General features: G+C 44.7%; 1 protein-coding gene across 1 annotated transcript; it reads left to right on the top strand.

The window, feature by feature from the left end:
- Positions 1 to 1,367: 1,367 nt before the first annotated feature.
- LOC115610388 (cytochrome P450 4V2) lies at positions 1,368 to 24,510 on the top strand. The gene is made up of 11 exons (XM_030491851.1): positions 1,368 to 1,726; positions 4,660 to 4,772; positions 5,664 to 5,749; positions 7,005 to 7,195; positions 7,619 to 7,688; positions 9,372 to 9,498; positions 11,133 to 11,324; positions 12,929 to 13,031; positions 13,948 to 14,082; positions 14,240 to 14,419; positions 23,401 to 24,510. Exons 1-11 carry the CDS (start codon positions 1,516 to 1,518, stop codon positions 23,574 to 23,576), a joined length of 1,584 nt encoding a protein of 527 aa, XP_030347711.1. The 5' UTR covers positions 1,368 to 1,515; the 3' UTR covers positions 23,577 to 24,510.
- The last annotated feature ends 213 nt before the right edge of the window (positions 24,511 to 24,723 follow it).

Raw genomic sequence — 24,723 nt, 5'->3', positions numbered from 1 at the left:
AATTTTGACTCAGAATCACAATCAACCACTTCATCTAGTTATCAGCTCCATGAAGGCAACAAACTGCAAGGTTTTTTATAAAGAAGACAGCATAGTTACTCAGCTAATCTCCATGTTACAGAGATAAAAGGTGAGCCTCTTAATCCTGCATGTATACTTCCTTCTTGGGATGTCATCTGAACAAAAGAGGGGACTGATGGCACATAGCTTACCTTATGTGTTTGCAAGACAGGGTATGTATCTGCTACTTTCTGTCATAAACCATTACAAATAACAGCAAGAATCACAAAGTTAATTTCCAGCTGTTCACAGTGCAAAAATTGCGACAGTCAGCATTTATGATGAAGTGTTTGCTGGGAAATTGCAGGAACAAAGTGCCAAAATTTACTCCCCCTCTGCTGCCGAGGATCATTAGCCTTTCCTTAGCTTCTGATGTTCTGAGCTTTCTTTGTGTTTCTCACCTTAAGGTGGTTGTTGTTGGTTTACTAGAAGTGCCAGTGCTGTCAGTGCAGTCGATTTTGGTACAAAGCAGATGAGAGAAACATCATCATGCTGATAAGAAACTTCTGTGGTATATTCAGGTGATGAAGCCATGGTGTCTTTTCACCAAACTTCTGTTTGATCACAAGGGTTTTTTGAGCATTGGAGGCTTTGAGGAGCAGGCACTCAGCAGCCCTGCAGCAGTAAGAGACCCTGGATCCTCCTGAAGCAGGAAGGGCAGCAGGGTATATGGCGTATCTGGCACCACTTCTGCCCAGGCACTTTGCAAGTTGTGGCACAGGTGCTGGTGCTACCAGTTGGCACCCTTTAGCCTGTGACTGAGCATTCAACGGTGAGATCAGTAAAGGCCATTTGAACCATGAAGCATCAGCATGCTTTGCAGTGCTGCTCTTGATCGCGGGTCTGTATATGGGCTCTGGTTTTTGTAAACCACTGAAGCCATCCACCCAACTGAGGGAAGTTACTCCCTATCTGAAGCACTTGAAACCGTTCAGGCATCATGTTGGAGATCACTGGAGCAGTTCTGTGTGGCAAAATGGTGTTCCCTGAGCACCTGAAAACAGATACAGAGAGACGATATTGAGAAAACCCATCCTTCCCAAAGCAGGAAAATAGATGGTTTTTTTTCTCTTGACAGCAGTTTGTATCTTTTCTTTCTGTGACATTGCACAGACCTGCAAAAAACTTCTTCATTCTTCACTTGAGTCAGAGGAACCGAGTGAGGGCAGGGAAGTGGAACCGAGTGAGGGCAGGGAAATAGCACTGTTCCCTGTGGCTGCTCTGCTGTCAGGCAGTGCTTGCAGGCAGCCTCTCCACGCATGTGTTTTTTAGATCTTTGTTTGTTTTCCTGACAGGAAGCTGCCCTCAGGGCCCGTGTGACAGCTCCGCCTCCTGCTCTGGTGCCTTGGTCCTGGCACACTCAGCCAGGTACAGGCAGAGCCGAGTACCTGAGTACTGGCAGCACTTGCTCCCCAGTAGGGATCAAGGCTTGGAGCGGGAGGCTGGGAGGTGGTGATGGAGGTCATGCAGGGAGCCGCAGGGGGACCCCAGCTGCTGCAGTTGGGGGCTGGGGTCATGGCTCTGCTGTTGGCAGTTGTGGCTGTGAGCTCCCTGCCCTCCCTGATGGATTACTGGAGGCGCTGGTGGGTGCTGAAGCCGATACCGGGTGTCAGCCCCTGCTATCCTGTGCTGGGAAATGCTCTACTCTTGGAGCGGAAGGGAGAAGGTAAGGGCAGCTCATGCCATAGCCCAGCTATGGGGAGGTCCCTGCACTGTGTGAGGCTTTGCTGAAGGAGCCAGTGCTGGTGAGGTGCTTGCGTGGTTGAAGTGTGGCTGACTGTGGGGGGTTGTAGCATGTGCCATTGCCTTTAGGTGTTTCTGGGCCTTTGGGCAACCTGAAGAGGGGAAGGGTGTGGGAAGTGGGCAGTGAGAGGGAAAGGAGATATGCTGCATAAATGTGGGGTTGTTACCGGTCAAATGTTAGCTGTAGGCTCAATCTAAATGTGGCTTCCAGATGTTGATGCTGGACTCAGACCTGTTTCCAGTTGTTGGTGAGGTGGAGCATGAATGCTGTGGAGTATGTTTTTCCGACAGGGAAACATGCTGGGTGCTCTCACAGGAAGTGCTGTTTCACAGTGCAGAGTACTGTGTACCCCTGGCTGCGATCCAAACAAAGATTTAGCTTGCGAAGGAAAAATACTTCTTTAAATAATTATCTTCCTCCAAGTGAGTATGTGCAAGGGACTTTAGCATGCTGAATTGCTGGGTCAGTTTCAGAATTGGTTGTGCCTCAGCTTTATGCATTAGATATAAAACAACTTGCTGAGTATTTGCAGTACATCCCTCAAAAGCAAACCTTTCTGTTCTTGCACTGATCAATGGTACCTTCTTTTTGCCAGATGCTTGAGAGAGCTCAAATGTGCTACATGTTCTTTTTTTCATTTGGTACTTGGTTTTGCACAGGAGCATATTCCTTGAGGAGTCTGTGGTGTGAAAGCAGCTCTGGCTGTGCTGTTAGTGGACCAGCAGATTCTTCTGGATATGTTTTGTGATGTCTGTGTACCAGTCTGCTCTGTGCACATGCACTGCTGGCTGTGCTGCCAGGTATGCTGCCAGAAGAGAGAGCAGCTGGGACACAGGAGCACGGCAAAGCCAAGGACAAGTGCATGCCATGGGCATGCACTTTGCCCAGTGCTGACACATGCTGAGATGTGATCCTTCTATTCGTGAGGGTACATGCTCGCATCTTTCTTCCAGATCCCACCCTGCATAAGGGCAAGCAGCTTTCCCTGAAGCTGACTTTGGGGAAAAAGTAGCAGGATCATAGTCAGGATGTGTATATGAGGCTGACTATGACACAAATCTTTTTTTCTCCCCCCCCACTCCCCCTTTTTTTTCCCCTTCTTTTTAAATCTTCTTAGAAAAGGAATAATAATAATAATAACAACAACAACAAAAATACCATTGCTTCTCTCTCGGGAAAGCAATTTGATGGAGACTTTTATATTGTATGAAGTCTGTCATCTCCTTTGTTAGCAGGAGTTGCCTGGCCTCCATGCTTCAGTTAAGTCCATGACCACCTGTCTTTGTTCTTCTTTGGTTATGTAAAAACGAGTGAAGTTTGTGGTTTATAATATTTTTCATTACATATGTAATAATTAAAAAGTATAGGTTTTAGAAAAAAGAATAAGGTTTTATAGCAGAAAGAAAAATGCGTTTTCATCTGATAGAGATTTTATTTATTGGTATATGTAGACAAATGCTGTGAAATTGTGATATCTCGATTATGGTGATGTTAGAGAAAATATTTTAAAAACAGCAAAATAATCTGACAATCTTAAGCCTTTTGGATGAGGTGTCATTAGAACTTTGCCTATGACTAGGGACTGCTTTTTGGGTATCTATTAGGAAACTAGGCTTTTTTCCTCTTTTGGGGGGGACCTTTGACTTTTCAGCTCTGCAGAGGCCTTAGAGGGAATCATTTATTGTTAATCTGGTTTCTGAAAAGGTGAAGGCATGTTTAATCCTTGAACATCCTGATAGCTGCCACCTCTTCTATAATCGCAAAGTGCATGCAGTTACCCTCTGTGATAAGATAGCTGGATCTGTGCGCAAGGGAAGAGCAGTAGATGGCATTTAATTTGATTCAGCAAGGTCTTTGATACCACCTCCCTTGCTTTTGGTATAGTTAAACTGACAACATGTAGACTGGATAAGTGGATAATAATGTGGGTGGAGAACTGGCAGGGTTGCTGAGCTCATTCGTATGAAGTCCAGCTGGTGGCTGGATAACAGTGGTATCTCTCAGATGGTCTGTAGCATAAATAATCATGCGAGTCTGTGCCCTTAGAGATGGGAACATCTGAATTGCCAAAACCACAGTGGCCCTGTAAGTGGCCTGCTTTACCCTCAAGAAGGTTTCTAAAAGGACAAGAGTGGAATTTAATCTTGGAGCAGCCAGCTATGAAAAGCTCCTGCTAGAATTGCAAACCATCACTGATGGTCAGGACTGCAAGGGAGTGAGAGGATTTAAACATGCTGGAGTAAGAAGTATTTTGCAGACAGTAGTGGTGTAAGGGCTCCAAGATTTTCTTCTGGAGTCCAGCTATCAGAAACTAGACATTTCAAGTGATAATGATTCCTGTGCAGTGCTCTACCACTACTGTGTATGACATCACTTGTGTGAGCACCACAAATGTAGTACCTGGCAATAAGGCCTCAAGAGGGAAAAGGCTTGATGCTGTATTTGGAAAGTAAAGAAGTGGCTTGATACAGCATTTTGGCTAGTGTCAGATAAGCCAAAATGTAAGCATAGCCTTGGTAAAGTTTGATTTGTCTCTTATCTGTTACGAAGAGTATTGCAATACAGAAAGCCCATGCTATAGTGCTTGGAGACTGCTTAAATCAAGCTGCCTTATCTACAGCTAGCAGAGATTTCTCTAGAATAGAGCGCTTTCAAGAGTGCAGCTATAAAGAAACACTCCTCCAGTACAGCTGATAGCTAGGTGCAAAATACACTGCTTGGTCATAGTAGCGAGATAAAACTACAACAAAAACATAGTTACAGGGCATATGGTGAAAAACAGTTCATTACGGAAGTCCTGCTTATTCAGTAAAACCTCCTTTTTAAAAAATTCTAATCTGCTTTTTTCATTCCAGGTTTTTTTAAACAACTACAAACTTATGTTGAAGAGTTCAGGAGTTGGCCATTGCTGAAACTTTGGGTAGGACCGTTGCCTGTCATGGTTTTGTATCACCCTGACAGTGTGGAGGTGAGCGTGCTTGTCTCCTGTCTATTCTACTGACATGCAAAGCAGCGTCCAACCTCTTAGCTTCTATTCTCTCAACGTAATTTTTGCAAAAAAGAAAAAGTTCTTGGAGTGATTTTACTTGAGATGGTCCTTGACCCAGTGCTAAAGAAAGGCTGAAAGTGGAAGAATAGGAAAAGTCTAGTCATGGAAAGAAGTAAATACTGAAGATGGCCAGCAAATGAAAACATCAACTCACTATGTTTTATACAAAGAAGCATCTCCTTTTGCTTTGTTTTCACATGTGTGAAAGTTTCTGCTCCCAGGAGCAGAACAGAGAAGCAAACACCAGGGAAGATTGGACCACTGATATCGGGATAGGACATTACGAAATGCAGGTTGCAATACTTTGTGTCTAACTGCATTAGAACTTGGTGGGTCTGTCTTGATGCGATGAAATATAGTCGTTAGTTTTGTTACTGACAATTGTCCTTGAACTGGGAAGATAGAGTTGTTTCTTTGTTGGAGTGTTTATTGAAGAGATGGTACTTCTTGTGAGTTTGGTTAAGGCTAGAAACTGTTAGGTTTTCTCTGAGCTCTACCTGTGACTTTGTAACACAAATTTTTCTTTTTAAGGAAAATAAGGGGAGTGGGAATAGTAGTTTTTGAGCGTTTCATTTGTTTCTCAGGATTGAGATATTTACTGAGACTTGAGGGTGTGAACTCAATGTTGCCCCTGTAATGTTTCAGCTTGTACTGAAATATAGTGCATTTTACTGAGGCTTGGGGCATTTCTGTGGAGGAACTGAGTTTGTGTGAAGTAATCTCAGCTGAAGAAATCTCTCTCCATCTAACAAGTAATGTTTTTTCCTTTGCTTTCCTTTTTTTTTCTTTTTTTTTTTTTTTTTTTTACAGGTCATTCTGAACAGCTCGAAGCATATAGAAAAATCATACATGTATGAATTCCTGCACCCTTGGCTGGGCACTGGACTTCTGACAAGGTATAGTGAAATGCAGGTGCCTCGGTGTCCTTTTGGAATCTGCAGGGTGTATGATAGGAAGAGGACTTGGTGACAGGAATGCTCTGCATATATCTGAACAGAGATGTAGCTGATACCTGTAGAACTCTTATTCCTTGTGGTGGTCTCAAATGCTCTTTAGAAGCTAATGTCTGATAAAAAAATCTTTTGGCATAATGTGTTTCTTGGCAAATTTGGCCATTGTTACCTTTTGTCCAAAGGTTTGAAAGGAATGTGGATTTTGGGAGATTGTATCCTATGGCAAGTGGTGTCATTTAGTCTGCAATGCTACGGGCTGGATGTTTTGAACGTTGTGATGTATATGAAGTGGTTGGACTGTGGCAGAACTGCAGCTGTGTGCATTGCTTATCTCAGCTTGTGGCACTGCAAACTAGTAGAATGGGCCTGAGGTTGGTGATACTTTGGGGTCAGATGGGAGAATATCTTAACCCTGTCCTTCATTTCTCTCATGAAGTAGAGGCTTGTAAGAGGTGAGCCTGGTAAGAGTGCAAGTCAGGAGTGAAGAGAGGAAGGATCAGTGATGTAAGGGTTTGGTGTCCTCTGGTCTTGGGATGGTCAAGTAGAGTTTGGTCTGGATAATGCAGATACTCAAGCCTAACAAGTGTAGAGTGCCTCTGGTGCCTTTATGCCTCTTCTATGTTTTTACGAGAATGTCAAGGTCTTCCTGTTAGCAGTGGAGCTCTGTTGCCAGTTTGGGGCCCTCAGAGGTGAACTCCTTGTGCTTTGTGATCGGACTATGATATAAAGGAACCAGACATTGAGGCAGTCAGTTGGCTAATGTCTGTGGACTACTTTAGTTCTCTGCAATCCTCATTTCCTAGTCAGTGGATGAAGATCTGCATGGGTGGTGATTCACAGAGGTTGAGGTCTTGATCCTAAATAACTGGTTTGTGCTATTGATGGCTTCTGCTCCATCCCTCTATAAAGAAGAGCCTATACACTGAGCAACCAGAGGCTGTATTGCCTGAAGGCGTGTTGGCATCTCCTTTTGTTGAGAGCAGCTGTAGAAATGGTAATTTGTCCTTTGGAGAGAGCTGGAGCAAGAAATATTTCTATTCTGGGAAGTGCTATGGACAAGTTGAAGAGCTATCTACAGCATCTCTGCCTATGAAGGTGTTTCAGGTTGCACTTTTTACTGTACACTTCCTGTGGTGATGAGGATTTTATTTTTGCCTTGGAGTTTTTAACCTTTCCTTCCTCCTTGTTAATTTTGCAGCACTGGAGACAAGTGGCGGTTGCGGAGGAAGATGATAACTCCCACATTCCACTTCACAATCTTAACTGACTTTCTAGAGGTTATGAATGAACAAGGAACTATTTTATTGGAGAAACTTGAGAAACATGTTGACAAGGAACCATTTGATGTCTTTCCGGACATCACGCTGTGTGCCCTTGATATCATCTGTGGTAAGCCCTCTTCAGTTATATGGTGGGGCTGTGAATAATGCAGGAGCTCATAAGTACGGCTGTGCCTCACATGTTGCGTGAGGAGACGATTGAAGAGGAATGTTGCTGCACACTGTGTGAATACATTTCTATCCTCTCAAGGCCATCCTTTTCCCTAGGATGTCTTGTGTGCATCTAAGCAGGTGAGTTTGCGGGATGGGCAGGGCAGACGTAACAGTCTGAAGTGAGGTTTTGTTGAGGAGCAGAGTTTCTGGGAATGTAAATATAAAGCAAGCTCATTTCCTGGAAAGGGATATGTGTATTCACCTGCTCAAGGGATGAAGTGGTGACAATCAGAACCTGAGAGCAGTAGTAACATATTGTGTACAGGTACTCTGCATTCCAATTTGTGCTTGTGAACCATTGATGATTTCCTCCTCCTAGAAACAGCGATGGGCAAGAGTGTGGGTGCTCAGGAGAATAAGGATTCTGATTATGTTCGTGCTATCTACAGGTAAATGGGCATTTTCCTTGGCTGCTTTGTAGTTGGGCTGGAGTTGATGCTACTGGTGTCAAGAGTTCATCTGCCATGAGCCACAAATTCAGTTCCTCCACAAAAATGCCCCAGGCCTCAGTAAAATGCACTATATTTCAGTACAAGCTGAAACATTACAGGGGCAACAGTGAGTTCATACCCTCAAGTCTCAGTAAATATCCCAAACCTGAGAAACAAATGAAACATTCAAAAACTACTATTCCTACTCCCCTTATCTTCCTGTGCTGATTGGCAGCTGAACATGAGCCAGCTTGTGCCCAGGCAGCCAAGAAGGCCAGCGGCATCCTGGACTGTGTCAGAAACAATGTGGCCACCAGGAGCAGGGCAGTGATTCCGCTGTACTTGGCACTGGTGAGGCTGCACCTCGAGTGCCGTGTTCACTTTGGGACCCCTCACTACAAGTCAGACATTGAAGTGCTGGAGCATGTCCAAAGAAGGGCAACAAAGTTGGTGAAGAGTCTAGAGTGTAAGTCTTATGAGAAGCAGCTGAGTGAACTGGAGTTGTTTAGCCTGGAAAAAAGGAGTCTCAGGAGTGAAGGGGGGATCTTATTGCTCTCTACAACTACCTGAAAGGAGGTTGTGAGGTGGGCATCAGTCTCATCTCCCAGGTAGCAAGCAATAGGACAAGAGGAAATGGCCTCAAATTGTGCCGGGGAGGTTTAGATTGGATATTAGGAGAAATTTCTTCCCTGAAAAGGTTGTCAAGCATTGGAACAGGCTGCCCAGGGAAGTGGTTGAGTCACCATCCCTGGAAGTATTTTAAAGAAGTGTAGGTGCGGCAGTTAGGGACATGGTTTAGTGGTGGACTTGGCACTGCTAGGTTAATGGTTGGACTCAATGACCTTAGAGGTCTTTTCCAACCTAAACAGTTCTATGATCTCACCCCTAGCCTTTGATGGGGCTTGTTGACACAGGTGTATAACAAAAAAGGGGTGGAATTAGCAGGTTTGGTTGTCTTTGGTTCCTTGGCCTTTCCCAAATTGCACTGCAAGTGGGCCCAAAGTTGGCCTAAATGTAATAATGGTTGCTCAAAGCCGCTTTCTATAGCCAAAAGTGTGCGCAAGAGCTGAATAGCAATGACAATCAGCTATTCCAAATGTACTCCAGTTCTGTTTCAGCATACTTGAAGTTTCATATTCTTTAAGTACTTTCCATTTGCTGTTTGGCATATATGTTATCTGGACAGTCAAGTAGAAATATAATGTTTTCAGATGGCTGTTTGAGGTCTTGAGGCACATATTTTGGAACCCTCCCTAACATGTCTTTTCAGGATGTATGCGTCTTTTTCATCATGGTCAATGCTTTACTGATGTGGAGTGGGACTGGACTGGATAGCTGAACATGTCTGTTTCAAGAGGATTCCAACTAAATGAGAATACACTCTCAGAGATCAATGCATAACAATATAAATCATGGTGATGTTCGGACAGGTGACAGAATTAAAATCAGGAAACAAATATGAACAGCCTTCCCTTCAGATGAATGGGTTTAAACCTACACAATATGTTAAGCTCCACTTCATTGGGGGAAGCAGAATTTTTTTTTTTTTTTTTTTTGGTTTGTGAAAGTGTGCTGTAAATTTGAGTTTGTTTTTTCTTTCTGGTCAAAGAATGTTACATGAGGTAATTATTGTGCCCTTAGGATGAGCGATCTAATCCAACAGCGACAGATGAGCCCGTGGCTTTGGCCTGATCTTCTATATTCGCTGTTCAAGGAAGGAAGAGAGCATGAGAGGAACCTCAAGATCCTTCACAATTTTACAGATACAGTAGGTACATTTTAGTTGTTGGAATGAAGACTCGCACTCAGTAGAGAGCTTCCAAATGATGGTGAGGATCAGCTCTCTTAATATGCATATATTAAAAGGAGAACACTCTCTCCGTTTGGATGCTGAGGAATTCCCTGAAAAGAAGACAACAGCTGACTTCACTGTCAGGAGCTCTGTTGTATGTAAGCAAGGGAGCATACAGCTCCAAGGGAGTAACAGGACTTGCAGGTCCTTGACAACCAAAACAAAGAACATGAATTCATTGATCTCTTTTTCTGCCCCAGATCCTCCACAACTGAATTGCCTGCAATAGCCCACTGCCAGGTCTGTAGCAGTAAGCATTGGGTTCTGTGTGGTAATACCACTTGATCCAGCTCTCAGAAATTGAAGCCTGTATTCATTTTCCCTTATTTGGAGCAGAACTGCTGGGATGAGCAAACGCATGGAAGTCCCCACATCAGCAGTAAGATGCTTTGTCACAGAAACTATTAAGCATATGTCACTGACTTGGCATAAAATGCAGCATTCCATCACCATATTGGACTGTGTGTGTAACACTCCTTTCTCTCACCAATTAATTCCCATGCTATTCTTGCCAACGGTTGCCTTCCCAAATCTACTGTTAAAACGTCACCAGAGAGGCTGCTTTCCCTGAAAGAGATATATGTACCCCACAATGTCATTTTATCAATGCCCATGACAAGAGAATAATCTCTGAACTTTCACTACATATAATGATACACATTGCATTGTTTTTAAGTAGTTCACGTTTTGCTTCCTTTTGTTGAGAATTGCAGCAGTGTGGCACAAGAGAGCCTCTTAAAGGAACCTAAGGTAACGCTTTCTTCCCATGATGGTGCACTGAATATAAGAAGCCATATCTTAGAAGATTTGGGAGCAGTAAATAATAATATCCCTTGAAAGATGAGGGAGCAGTAAATAATAATATCACCTAATGTAACACTGAGGCAAAAGGTGGTTCAGATCTGTCTTCATATGTTCAGTGAGGGAAACAATGTGTGTGTATATAACAGTAACTTTTTTTTTCCTGTTCTGTGCTTTCTTTGAATAGAATTACATCCTCTACAGCCTTTATTTTTAAATTATGTTGTTGTTGCTGAGAGCAATACCAGTTTATTGAAGGGTTTTGTTTTGCTGTTATGACAACGGTGGTGACAGCATGAAATCTCTGTCACTGGGGCTGTGTTTCAACCTAAAAAAGGGAAGATCGACCATTGATCTCATACTGAAGAGAATTTGAGACGCATTAGTGTAGTGGTTCCAGCTATGCTATGTGTAGTCCAGATGCAGGGTTGTGGAGTGCCCTGGCTTCTCTTCAGTCTGTCATCCTTTCCTTAGTTATTGGGTAGAGACTATCTTCGTCGAGGTAAGTCTGTTTAAATAGTGGTGATGTTCTGTGATTTGCTGTCACTAATGTTGGCCTTCACAATTGGCTTATTCCAGATATTCTGGACGTGTTTACACTTCCTGATGATCAATGAGTTATTTGCATGGTTTGACTATCTATTTTCTTGGTCTCACAAAGGCTGCTCAAAGTTGGGACAAACCTGTGTGATGTAGACTGTGTACATCTGCTGCATGCATCATATCTAATTTAATGGTTCTAATCTCAGGTCATTGGAGAAAAAGTTGCAGAACTTGAAAATGCCAAGCAAATGAAACGTGATAGTGATGGCAGCTCTGAAGAAAGTGGGTCCAAAAAGAGAAAAGCTTTCCTAGACATGCTGCTGAATGCAACAGATGATGAAGGGAACAAATTGGACTACAAGGATATTCGTGAGGAAGTGGATACTTTCATGTTTGAGGTACTCAAGGAACCCACTGCTTCATTTTTTGGGGGGGATGGGGTGTTTTTTCTTCTTGTCTCCCCAGAACCTGAGATCCTGAGATTCACCATTTATAGGTAGTGATTCTTCCTTTTCTTAGTTCAGGAGGTTGATTTAGTATGAAGTTATTTTAGCCCTGGAAGGCTAAGAGGAAATCTCTGTAGGATAGAAACCATTGAAGGATAGAAATATTTGATCCAGTACCCTGGCAAAATGTTGGACAATATACATGTGGCAGGCCCTGCCTATGTGAGCAGGCTCTATCATGAAAGCAGGTGAGTAGTGAGAGCTTAATAGCTGATGTGGGCCATGGTGTCTCAGCTCCTGTTAGAAAACTTATTAATGCGAAAGAGAGCTCTAAATGGTTTCAGTGTTTTGCCTTGTATTTTGTCAGTTCTCCTCACACTTTGTCCCTCGCCATGTTGGCTGTAACCTCCTGGTTCTGTCATCAGCTGTGCATTGATGTACTGTCTTCTCGCATCTGGTTTCCTGTCCAATGAAGCAACTAAACAAGACTTTCACAAGTCTTCCACATGCCTCCATTATGTGGACCTGAATTCCATCTCAGAAGACCTCAATTCAGAGTCATATTACTGCTGATGGGAAGAGAGTTTTTCCAGGTTATATCTTAACTTTCCTGTACTACTCTATAGCTGCACTTTGAAGAGGTGCAACATCTTGAACTTCTCAGCAAGTCCACCTTTTTAGTACCAAAATCCTTTTTTGGTCAACTTTTCCCTTTTTGTTGTTACTGTTGTTTGGTTTTGGTTTGGTTTTGGGGTTTTTTTGTTGGGTTTTTTTTTTTTTTTGGTTTTTTGGGTGGTTCTTTGGGGTTTTTTGGGTTTTTTGGGGGTTTTTTGGTTTTCTGGGGGGTTTTTTGGTTTTTTTGGGGATTTTTTTGGGGTTTTTTTGGGGTTTTTTTTGGTTTTTTTGTTTTTGGTTTTTTTTGGTTTTGGTTTTGTTTTTTGTGTGTGTGTTTTTGTTTGTTTATTTGTTTTGGTGTTTGTTTGCTTCCCCTTGTTTGGTTTATTTTTGGTTCCACTTCCCTTTTTTTCCCTTCCAAGTTTTTATGAGGTGCTGAGAAGAGTAGTAGCTGATCCCCTTCTCATAGGAGATGAAAAAGTATTCCCTCCTGTGGTCACTGTACTGTGTCTCATTACACCCTCTTTTGGATAATTTTGTAAAGGTTACAGATTGTGTCCACTGTATTTCTCCTGTGGTAGTCATTGGCCCCCCAGCAATCAAAAAGATGCATATACATCTGTTTCATTGTGTAGATATACTGATGATTCATGGAGTTTCTGGAAGGCAGAGGAGAGGTTGGTTTGCTTCGGTTATTTCAGCACTTTTCACTTTTGGTCAGTTTTCAGTCGGACAGAATCATGGGTCATCTTACATCCTAATAATCAGCATGTTGGATAGAGTTCTACACTTCTGTTTTGTTTTGGGCTTTTTTTGTGGTTATGGGACTAATAAGTGTCACTTTCTATCGTATACTACCTGCATATGTAGGTATTTATGAAACTACTTGTGCACAGGAATGGTGTTGAAGCGAATGTCTTTTTGTAAATTTGGACCTCTAGGGCCATGATACTACAGCAGCTGGTATGAATTGGACCCTGTACTTACTTGGACGTAATCCTGAAGCCCAGAAGAAGGTTCACAGAGAACTGGATGAAGTGTTTGGTACGTTTCTGTTTCCTCCTTCATTGTGGTTGCAGTGGTGGTTGCATTTGTGAGTGGGGATGTGATACATTATAAGCCTAGATGTGGAAGGGGAGGTAGGAACATGCCATATGCACTTCTGGAGCTTTCAGTAGCTAGAGGTGATTGGGATGGGTGCCAGAAGAGTAGGAGAGTATAGCCAACCTTATGTTTTTGGGGCAAGGCATGCACATTCAGTGAATGTGTAGCGCCTTCTTCTACATATGGTCTTGGTGCATAATGAGAGTTCCTGGAGGGAGCTGGGATGATGTCCTGGGTTCAGCTGTAGCAGTCATTTTTGTCCTTCTTAGTAGCTGGTGCAGTGCTGTGTTTTTGACTTTCAGCCTAGGAACAATGCTGATAATGCCAACATTTTTAGTTGTTGCTAAGTAATATTTTGTTTGACCAAGGACTTTCTCAGTCTTATGCTCTGCCAGGGAGGAGGGGAAGCCGGGAGGAAGGAGAGACAGGACACCTGACCCAAACTAGCCAAAGGGGTATTCCATACCACAGCACATCATGCCTAGTATATAAACTGGGGGGAGGCACCTGGATGGCCCAAATCGCTGCTCAGGTTGGGCTGGGTATCGGTTGGCAGGTGGTGAGCAATTGAATCCTCTCCCCTTGTTATTTCCCTGATCATTATTATTATTGGTGGTAGCAGTAGTGGTTTGGTATTATACCTTAGTTACTGGACTGTTCTTATCTCAACCCGTGGGAGTTACGTTCTTTTTGATTCTCCTCCCCATCCATCCGAGAGCGGGGGGAGGAAGAAGGGGGAGAAGTGAGTGAGTGGCTGCATGGTTCTGAGTTACCGGCTGGGCGTAAACCATGACAGATGAGTTTGCTGAACCAAAAATGGGGATTTTTGGTCTTGTTCCTGTTTGTTTTTGGACAGGCAACACTGAGCGTCCTGTTACAATGGACGATTTGAAGGAGCTTCGATACCTTGAGTGTGTTTTGAAAGAAGCCCTTCGGCTCTTCCCTTCAGTTCCGCTGTTTGCCCGTGCCTTGACAGAGGATTGCTCTATTAGTAAGTAGTGTCCTCAGTTTGGCACTTCCTATCCTGCTAGCATCGACTTAAAGTGTTTCCCAAGTAAACGGCAGCATTGTTTTATTTTTCACTGTGCTGTTGTATATAGAAAGTGACTTATTTGCTGTTGTTTTAACCCTTTCCCTTTTCTCTTTAGGAGGATATCAAATACCAAAAGGCACAAATGTTGTTGTTGTAACTTATGCCTTGCATAGAGACCCTGAGGTCTTCCCTGACCCAGAGGAATTCAAGCCTGAGCGTTTCTTCCCTGAAAATTGCAAGGGAAGGCACCCGTATGCATATGTGCCCTTCTCAGCTGGTCCCAGGAACTGCATTGGTAGGTACTGAAGAGGAAGCACTTGTAATGTGACAGTGTGGTAACTGTGGCAGCAGCATGCGTATGAGAAATGTAAGTCTTGATGTGCCTGCTGTTCATGTCCTGTTCTCCTCTGAGCTGCTGCTTCAGCCCCACCCTGAATTCTGAGCAGTGTCTCCCCTGCAAGCCTGGTGCTTGAGCTGACACGTTCCGTTTCTTCCCATGGGTTTCCTTTCTTCCAAGGACCTGTGTCTATCATGCTGATGCTTCCTTCCCACAGCCTGGCAGCATGTTAATGGGCTCCTGTGTCAGGATAGGATTGCTTCCAAATTTCTGATCCTCGGTGTCAACAAGACAGAGTGATGGAAGGTGCATCTGCGCTTGCTTTGCTCTGGAAACAACTAATCTGTTTATCTCATGATCTCAGCTGGGCGTCCCAAAGATGCAGTCTGAAACTGATGTATTCTTTCCCTCTTTCTGACTGTCCTGGGTTCAGCTATAGCAGTCATTTTTCTCCTTGGCAGCTGGCGCAGTGCTGTGTTTTTTAACTTTCAGCCTGGGAACAACGCTGATAACATTAATGTTTTCAGTTGTTGCTAAGTAATGTTTATTCCAACCAAGGACTTTCTCAGTCTCATGCTTTGCCAGGGAGGAGGGGAAGCCGGGAGGAAGCAGAGAGCGGACACCTGACCCAAACTAGCCAAAGGGGTATTCCATACCACAGCACGTCATGCCCAGTATATAAACCGGGGGAGTTACCCGGAGGGTCAGATCACTGCTGGGGTCGGGCTGGGTATCGGTCAGCGGGTGGTGAGCAATTGTATCCTCTCCCCTTGTTATTTCACTAATCATTATTATCATTGGTGGTAGCAGTCGTGGTTTTGTATTATACCTTAGTTGCGGGACTGCTCTTATCTCAACCCGTGGGAGTTACATTCTTCCGATTCTCCTCCCCATCCCTCCGGGAGCGGGGGGAGGAAGAAGGGGGGGAGTGAGCGAGCGGCTGTGTGGTTCTGAGTTACCGGCTGGGCTCAAACCACGACAGTTCTTTTTGGCGCCCAACGTGGGGCATGAAAGGTTGAGATAACGACAGATCTGACCAGAGTGTGTTTAATCATATTTGTGATAAGCATTCATTGTTACTACTTGTCACAATGGTGATTATTTGGCTCTCAGACTTGTTGCGCTTGATCTCAGAGTTTCAGCATGTTGTACCTTACTTACAGCCACTATTTGCTGTTTTAGCTTTTATCGGCTGGGGGGCCTGGGCTAAGGTTCTTGTTTCACTGTACTTCATGGTAATGACTTGTAATACAATAGACTCATTGATCATGAAACTGGTCTGGTTTGTGCTTCCAGCGTGGCCATCACCTCTATACATTGGGAGGTATATAATGAAATATTTTAGCAATTGCATATCTTTTTTTTTCTCCTCGGGGGGTAAACTTACGAAGGAAGCATTCTCTTTCACCCCCCGTTCCCCCACCACCCTATTTGCAACAGCAGTTGAGAGTTCTGAAGGTTTTAGATGGCCTTTGAATACCCTTGAAACCTGCCTGCTGATTGTGCTGGGGATCAGCATGTTGGCAAACATACGGAGTGTGTTTTACCCACGGCCATCCCGTCGTAGGAACATCCTATTTCGTTTAATCTCAAAAATTCAGCAGTATCAGGTTCGAATCTGGTCTAGGATTAGACGACGATATAGGAGGACCACCAAGAGATTTTCCCTGAGGCTGGACAGTTATGAGTGGCAGGGTGTGTGGGATAGTATGGGCAAGTATCTAGGCCAGTGGGCCCCTCCAGTGCTTTGGAACTTCACCACTGAACAAGTGCAACATCCGGAAAAACTAGTAAAACACTTAAACGAGGTGTGCTGTTGTCCTGGTTATACCAGAGAGGGACAAATCTTGGCAACGTGCTGGGGCTTGGCCTACGCCTACAGAGCCCTGCTCAACACTATCCAGCACCTTCAAAGGGAAAAAAGTGTCTCTGGATCTGATGGCAAAGCAACAGACAACGCAGCTATGCCAACTACAAGCACAGCAGCTACTCAGACCCTGACCACAACAGACAACACAGCTACTCCAAGTACAGCAGCTACATCAACCCCAGTGACAAGCACAACAGCTACTCAAACCCTGACCACAACAGACAACGCAACTACTCCAACTTCAAATACAGCAGTTACACCAACCCCAGTGACAAGCACAACAGCTACTCAAACCCCGACAGCAACAGACAATGTGGCTACTCCAAGCACCGCAGCTACACCAACCCCAGTGACAAGCACAGTAGCTACTCAAACCTCGACAGCAACAGACAATGCAGCTGTTGGTGTTACTCAACTCCCAAGCACAACAGCTGCACCAACCCCAGCAATAGACATTGCAACCACTCCAATCCTAGTGGCAGACACTGCAGCCACTCCAACCACAGTGACAAACACTGCAGCTAAACCAAATGGCCAGTTTGTGACAATGTCTGTTGCCCCTGTAAGCAAAATCAGACGAGAGGCACAAAGAGCAACCCGCGAAGCGAAGAAAGATGAAGACCCAGTGCCATTACTACATGCAACAGCATCTGAACAAGAGTTACTACTACGTGGGTCAGAGGAAGAGGAAGAAGAAGAAGAGGTCACTTCTCGACCCCGGACCTCAACCGAGCTGCGGAATATGCGAAAAGATTTCACCCGTCTTCCATGGGAGCACATTGTCACCTGGTTGCTCCGATGCTGGGACAATGGGGCCGACGGTCACGAACTAGAAGGTAGGTAAGCCAAGCAGCTGGGATCACTTGCTAAGGAAGGAGGAATTGACAAAGCGATTGCAAGAGAGAAGTGAGCCCTCAGTCTTTGGAGGCGGCTCCTGGCAGCTGTGAAGGAAAGGTTTCCCTACAAAGACGATATTATGAGTCGCTCAGCCAACTGGACCACAATAGAGAAAGGCATCCAGTCCCTGAGGGAATCAGCCATTATAGAGATGATCTATCGTAGGCCAGATGCCAGGAACACATCCGTAGACCCAGATGAAGTCGAATGTACACGACCCATGTGGCGGAAACTTACACGGAGTGCGCCATCATCATATGCCCACGCATTGGCATCAATGACCTGGAATGACGGAATATCACCAACAGTGAATTGCCTGATTCGTCAACTCCGAGAGTTCGAAGACAATCTCACCCCTTCCATCATTTCAGCTGTGGAAAAACTGTCCCAGAAGTTCAAACAATTGAGAGACGATTTATCCAATCTATCCAGCTCTCCACGCGTACCAACCCATGTCTCAGCTATCAACAGAAGGCGCCCTACTGCTCGAGAAAGAAAATATAGGAGGTACACACCACGGGCCACCCTATGGTTTTACCTGCGGGATCACGGAGAAGACATGAGAAAGTGGGATGGAAAACCTACTTCAGCTCTGGAGCAACGGGTGCGTGAACTGAAGAGGAGAACAATGGTCAAGGATGATCCTCCCAGGAAAGCTGCTGCTCCAGTCTCTGGCGAGCAGTTTCCCAGATGGAGTGAAAGAGCTGATTTTACTCCAGCTCCTGTGATAAGGAATACTAATCCTTTTCTACAAGACAGAAGTGGAGAATTTTATGATCACTATTAGATCTATCACTATTAGATCACTATTAGAGGGGCCCTACCTCCAGCCAGGTGGAGGAGAGGGATAATCGGGTTTACTGGACTGTGTGGATCAGATGGCCTGGCACATCAGTCCCACAGAAGTATAAGGCTCTAGTAGATACCGGTGCACAGTGTACTCTGATGCCATCAAGGTATCAAGGGGTGAAACCCATTTCTATTTCTGGAGTGACAGGAGGATCCCAAGCGTTAACTATGCTGGAAGCTGAAATCAGCCTGACTGGGAGGAAGTGGCAAAAGCACCCCATTGTAACTGGTCCAGGGGCTCCATGCATCCTTGACATAGACTATCTCAGGAGAGGGTACTTCAAAGACCCAAAAGGGTATAGATGGGCTTTTGGTATCGCTGCCTTGGAGACAGAGGAAATTAAGCAGCTGTCCACCTTACCCGGTCTCTCAGAGCATCCTTCTGTTGTGGGGTTGCTGAAGGTCGAGGAACAACAAGTGCTAATTGCGACCACAACAGTGCACCGGCGGCAATATCGCACCAACCGAGACTCCTTGATTCCCATCCATAAGCTGATCCGTAGGCTGGAGAGCCAAGGAGTGATCAGCAGGACCCGCTCACCCTTTAATAGCCCCATATGGCCAGTGCAAAAGTCTAATGGAGAGTGGAGATTAACAGTAGACTATCGTGGCCTGAACGAAGTCACACCACCATTGAGTGCTGCCGTACCGGACATGCTAGAACTTCAATATGAACTGGAGTCAAAGGCAGCCAAGTATGCCACAATTGATATTGCCAATGCATTTTTCTCAATCCCTTTGGCAGCAGAATGCAGGCCACAGTTTGCTTTCACTTGGAGGGGCGTCCAGTACACTTGGAACCGACTGCCCCAGGGGTGGAAACACAGCCCTACCATCTGCCATGGATTGATCCAGACTGCACTGGAACAGGGGCAAGCTCCAGAACACCTGCAATACATTGATGACATCATCGTGTGGGGTGATACAGCGGAAGAAGTTTTTGAGAAAGGGAGGAAGATAATCCACATCCTGCTGAAGGCCGGTTTTGCCATAAAACGGAATAAGGTCAAGGGACCTGCACAGGAGGTTCAATTTTTGGGAATAAAATGGCAAGATGGACACCACCAGATCCCCACAGATGTGATCAACAAGATAACAGCAGTGTCTCCACCAACTAACAAGAAAGAAACACAAGCTTTCTTAGGTGTTGTGGGGTTCTGGAGAATGCACATCCCAAATTACAGTCTGATTGTAAGCCCTCTCTACCACATGACCCGGAAGAAGAATGATTTCAAATGAGGCCCTGAGCAACAACAAGCCTTTGAACAAATTAAACGAGAAATAGTTCATGCAGTAGCCCTTGGACCAGTCCGGGCCGGGCCAGATGTGAAAAATGTGCTCTATACCGCAGCTGGGGAGAATGGTCCTACCTGGAGCCTCTGGCAGAAAGCTCCAGGGGAGACTCGAGGTCGACCCCTTGGCTTTTGGAGTCGGGGATATAAAGGATCCGAGGCCAGCTATATTCCCACTGAAAAAGAGATACTGGCAGCCTATGAAGGGTTCGAGCTGCCTCAGAAGTGATCGGAACTGAAGCGCAGCTCCTCCTGGCACCCCGGTTGCCTGTGCTGGGCTGGATGTTCAAAGGCAGGGTCTCCTCTACACATCATGCAACTGATGCTACATGGAGTAAGTGGGCCGCACTAATTACACAACGAGCTCGAATAGGAAATCCCAGTCGTCCAGGAATTCTAGAAGTCATCATGGACTGGCCAGAGGGCAAAGATTTTGCGATGTCACCAGAAGAGGAGGTGACGCGTGCCGAAGAGGCCCCACCATACAATGAACTGTCAGAGAGTGAAAAGCAATATGCCTTGTTTACTGATGGGTCCTGCCGTATTGTGGGAAAGCATCGGAGATGGAAGGCAGCTGTGTGGAGTCCCCTGTGACAAGTTGTTGCAGAAACTGCTGAAGGAGAGGGTGAATCGAGTCAGTTTGCAGAGGTGAAAGCCATCCAGCTGGCCTTGGACATTGCTGAACGAGAAAAATGGCCAGTACTTCATCTCTATACTGACTCCTGGATGGTGGCAAATGCCCTGTGGGGGTGGTTGCAGCAATGGAAGCAGAGCAACTGGCAACGCAGAAGTAAACCCATCTGGGCTGCTGCATTGTGGCAAGATATCGCTGCTCGGGTGCAGAACCTGGTGGTGAAGGTACGCCACGTAGATGCTCATGTACCCAAGAGTCGGGCCACTGAGGGACACCAGAATAACCAGCAAGTGGATAAAGCTGCTAAGATTAAAGTGACTCAGATGGACTTGGATTGGCAACATAAGGGTGAATTATTTTTAGCCCGGTGGGCCCATGACACCTCAGGCCATCAAGGCAGAGATGCAACATATAGATGGGCTCATGATTGAGGGGTGGACTTAACGATGGACACTATTGCCCAGGTTATTCACGAATGTGAAACATGTGCTGCAATTAAGCAAGCCAAGCGGTTAAAGCCTCTCTGGTATGGAGGACGATGGCTGAAGTACAAGTATGGGGAGGCCTGGCAGATTGACTATATCACACTCCCACCAACCCGCCAAGGCAAGCGCTATGTGCTTACCATGGTGGAAGCAACCACCGGCTGGCTGGAAACATACGCTGTGTCCCACGCCACTGCCCGGAACACTATCCTGGGCCTTGAGAAGCAAGTCTTGTGGCGACACGGCACCCCAGAGAGAATTGAGTCAGACAATGGGACTCATTTCCGGAACAACCTCATAGACACTTGGGCCAAAGAGCATGGCATTGAGTGGGTATATCACATCTGCTACCATGCACCAGCCTCTGGGAAAATCGAACAGTACAATGGGCTGTTAAAAACTACACTGAGAGCAATGGGTGGTGGGACTTTCAAACACTGGGATACACATTTACCAAAAGCCACCTGGTTGGTCAACAGTAGGGGATCTGCCAACAGGGCTGGCCCAGCCCAATCAGAACTTTTACGTACTGTATAGGGGGATAAAGTTCCTGTGGTGCACATAAAGAATTTGTTGGGGAAGACAGTCTGGGTTATTCCTGCTTCAGGTAAAGGCAAACCCACTCGTGGGGTTGCTTTTGCTCAGGGACCTGGATATACTTGGTGGGTAATGCGGGAAGATGGGGAAGTCCGATGTGTACCTCAAGGGGATTTGATTTTGGGGGAAAACAGCCAATGAACTCAATTGTATGCTGTTGCCTGCTCTATAACACTTTTGTAGCCCACCAGCCAGATATCTTCAGGTCGCCAGCCATTGACCCTGACTTCCCTCCGATCATCACCTCAACAAAGAATGAATTTTGAGGAAACCAGACGAGCTCAGCAGTGACCAGACGAGTTTGGCGGCATCATCAGCAGGCAACAACCCAGCACTACATACTGTCCCTCCTGCCCTGAAAGACTTTTACAAGAGATGGAGCCTGACATCATGGACTGGATGAATTCAGCAATTTTACAGGGATTGGTCCATGGACTAGGGAATGATATCTTTCTCTGTGTGTGGGTGTGGGTGTATATATATATGTATATATGGGACAGGGGCGATGGTGTGTTGAGAGATGTGGGATCTGAGCATGACGTGAATGGTATGGAATAAGGGGTGGATACTGTCCTGGGTTCAGCTATAGCAGTCATTTTTCTCCTTCTTGGTAGCTGGTGCAGTGCTGTGTTTTTTAACTTTCAGCCTGGGAACAACGCTGATAACACTGATGTTTTCAGTTGTTGCTAAGTAATGTTTATTCCAACCAAGGACTTTCTCAGTCTCGTGCTTTGCCAGGGAGGAGGGGAAGCCGGGAGGAAGCAGAGAGCGGACACCTGACCCAAACTAGCCAAAGGGGTATTCCATACCACAGCACGTCATGCCCAGTATATAAACCGGGGGAAGTTACCCGGAAGGTCAGAGCACTGCTGGGGTTGGGTTGGGTATCGGTCGGCGGGTGGCGAGCAATTGTATCCTCTCCCCTTGTTATTTCATTAATCATTATTGTCATTGGTGGTAGCAGTAGTGGTTTTGTATTATACCTTAGTTGCGGGACTGCTCTTATCTCAACCCGTGGGAGTTACATTCTTCCGATTCTCCTCCCCATCCCTCCGGGAGCAGGGGGAGGAAGAAGGGGGGGAGTGAGCGAGCGGCTGTGTGGTTCTGAGTTACCGGCTGGGCTCAAAGCACGACACTGACACCCTTTGTTTCTCTGGTGTTTTCACTGGCATCCCAGAACTTGTTAGCTGGTCAGGTGGTACTGAGATACTTGGTGTTTGTGCTCAGAATAGGGGCATTGTTATTCATATAGAACACATGAAAAGACTGTTCCATTCACTGATCTTAAGTGCATGTGGGGAACATTCATCAATTGTTATGCCACTTACAAAAACAAGAAACCCAATTTCTTTTGGGTTTTTGGTTTTATTGGTTTTGGTCTGGTTTTTTCTTTTTGAGGGGTGGGGTTGTTGGGGTTTGTTTGTTTGTTTGTTTTTAATTAGTCTCATTGGGAATAGGTACCTTTCCCATAAGAACAGCAGATGAGATCTTCCCATATTTCAAAAAGGAATCTAATTTTACATGTCTAGCTAGTTCCTGAGTGTACAGGAACATGTGCAGGAGAGGTGATTCACTAATGTCATTGCAGAAGTAAATCACTGTGTACATATGTATAGATACCCATCTGTAGATAATATACAGAGGGGAGAAATGAAAAAGTTTTGAGCACTGGGTTTTGTGTCCTGATCCTACTTTCAGCGTAGTTTAAATGAGCTGCCTGGATTGTGGTGACACTTTCTTTGCTTTCCCTCACATTTCTCTGTTCTCTCTTTTCCTTCTCCACCTTTCTCTGAAGTGTAAATTGAACTTTGCCCTGTGTGCTACCAAATCACTGGTATGTGTGATGCTTAGTGTTCATCGAAGGAAGGTATGTCTGTTGTTCTGTCGGAGTTGTATCTCCGTTGCTCCTCTGCAAACATGGATTGTCTCTCCTGACAGTCCCTGTGCTACATCTTCTCCTGCATCTTCTACTGTCAGCCATTCCTTCCTGTCTAGTCCATCCAAGAGATATGACAAGGCTGTGTTTTTTATTAGTTCCATATAAAGTGTTGACTGTTTCCTCTGTGCTGTTTGAGTTCTGTGTACTGTGGGAAGGGAGATAATACTGTGAATTGTCCCAGGAAGGCCAGAGTTGTCATGCAGGGAAAAGTACTAGATTGAGCAGTCAGTTTTGACCTAAATTGAGTTCTGTTCTCAAGGCACAGTCCCTGCTGTCCTGTGTTCCATGGGGTATCACTGTGAGCATGCAAATGCAGCAACTGTTGATACAATCCGACAATAACATTTTTATTTTTTTACTGCCCTGTAATTTGTAGGTCAGCGTTTTGCACAAATGGAGGAGAAAGCTCTTCTAGCTCTCATCTTGCGGCGCTTTTGGGTGGACTCATGTCAAAAGCCAGAAGAGCTTGGTATAACTGGAGGTCTGATTCTTCGTCCAAATAATGGCATCTGGATTAAGCTGAAGAGGAGGCCAAATGCTGGAACAGAATGAAAGGAAATTCAAGATTTTATTTTTCCCAAAACTTACAAACTCTTTAGGCTAACATGTTTTTAAATTGGGTATTTTGATGGCAGTGCAGCAATTTGTTGAAACTAAAGTAATCACTGATTGTTTCATTAGAGAAAATGTAATAGCCTTAAATTGCTCTACTTCTCTAGTTCATATGAACTTCATGTTCATCTTCATAGTGGAAGTGTTTAAACATCAAATCTCAGTGCTTTATTTACTCAAACTGCTTTATTAGAGGAGTGCAAAAAGCTTTAAATTATGATAGTCACAGTAATGAGTGTGATGAAGTGATCTGGTTATGTTCTATAACATTTGTGAGGTAACTGATAGTCTCAAATCTTTGTAATCCTGTTCAGGTTTCTTTGGTTCTGAAAGATAGAAGCAAACAATTCTTCCACTCAGCAAATCTTGTGTTTCTGTTTTGGTGATGACCGCATCTATGAAAACAAAACAGACATCTGATAATTTCACTTCTCCTTTGAAGCATTTACAGTAGTTCTTAAGCAGTGAGTGCTCTGAATTATTTTTTAACAAAGTGTTAAAAAGTATTAATCTATACCATAAGTATTAATCTATATAATCGTAAAATGGACTAGATACTGTGCAAATTGCAGACAGGATTTCATGTCAGCAGAAACAATGTATTATTACAAACTTTGAAAATAAACTTCTTCTGTGCCTCAATATGGAATTAAATTAGATCTGTAAAAATCACATGCCTGGGTGCAGGTAAATTAATGATGGGTAATTATTTCTAAACATCAGTTCCTCTAGGGTGATTGGTTGACCAGATTTTACTGTGTTAGTTAAAGCTGAAGCAATGTGCCAGTCTGCTTTTGCCTTGTATGGTCCTGAAGGCAAAGCAGAGAATTTCTTGCTAATTGATGCTAAAGAGGAATTACAGTGATTAAATGAAGCACCTGTGAAAGTTTCTACAGTTTGTATCTTCAGGACAGGTCAAAATCTGCAACAATCCACACCTGGAGAGCTGACTCTCCATGAGTTTGAGATAAGAACAGTCCAGTAACTAAGGTATAATACAAACCCACTACTACTACCACCAATAATAATAATGATAAAGGAAATAACAAGAGGAGAGAATACAAACTAAAAGGGGAAATGAAAAAAG

This window comes from Strigops habroptila, chromosome 7, assembly GCF_004027225.2.
Source record: "Strigops habroptila isolate Jane chromosome 7, bStrHab1.2.pri, whole genome shotgun sequence".
Taxonomy (NCBI): domain Eukaryota; kingdom Metazoa; phylum Chordata; class Aves; order Psittaciformes; family Psittacidae; genus Strigops; species Strigops habroptila.
This window is presented reverse-complemented; position numbering and strand designations above follow the sequence as displayed.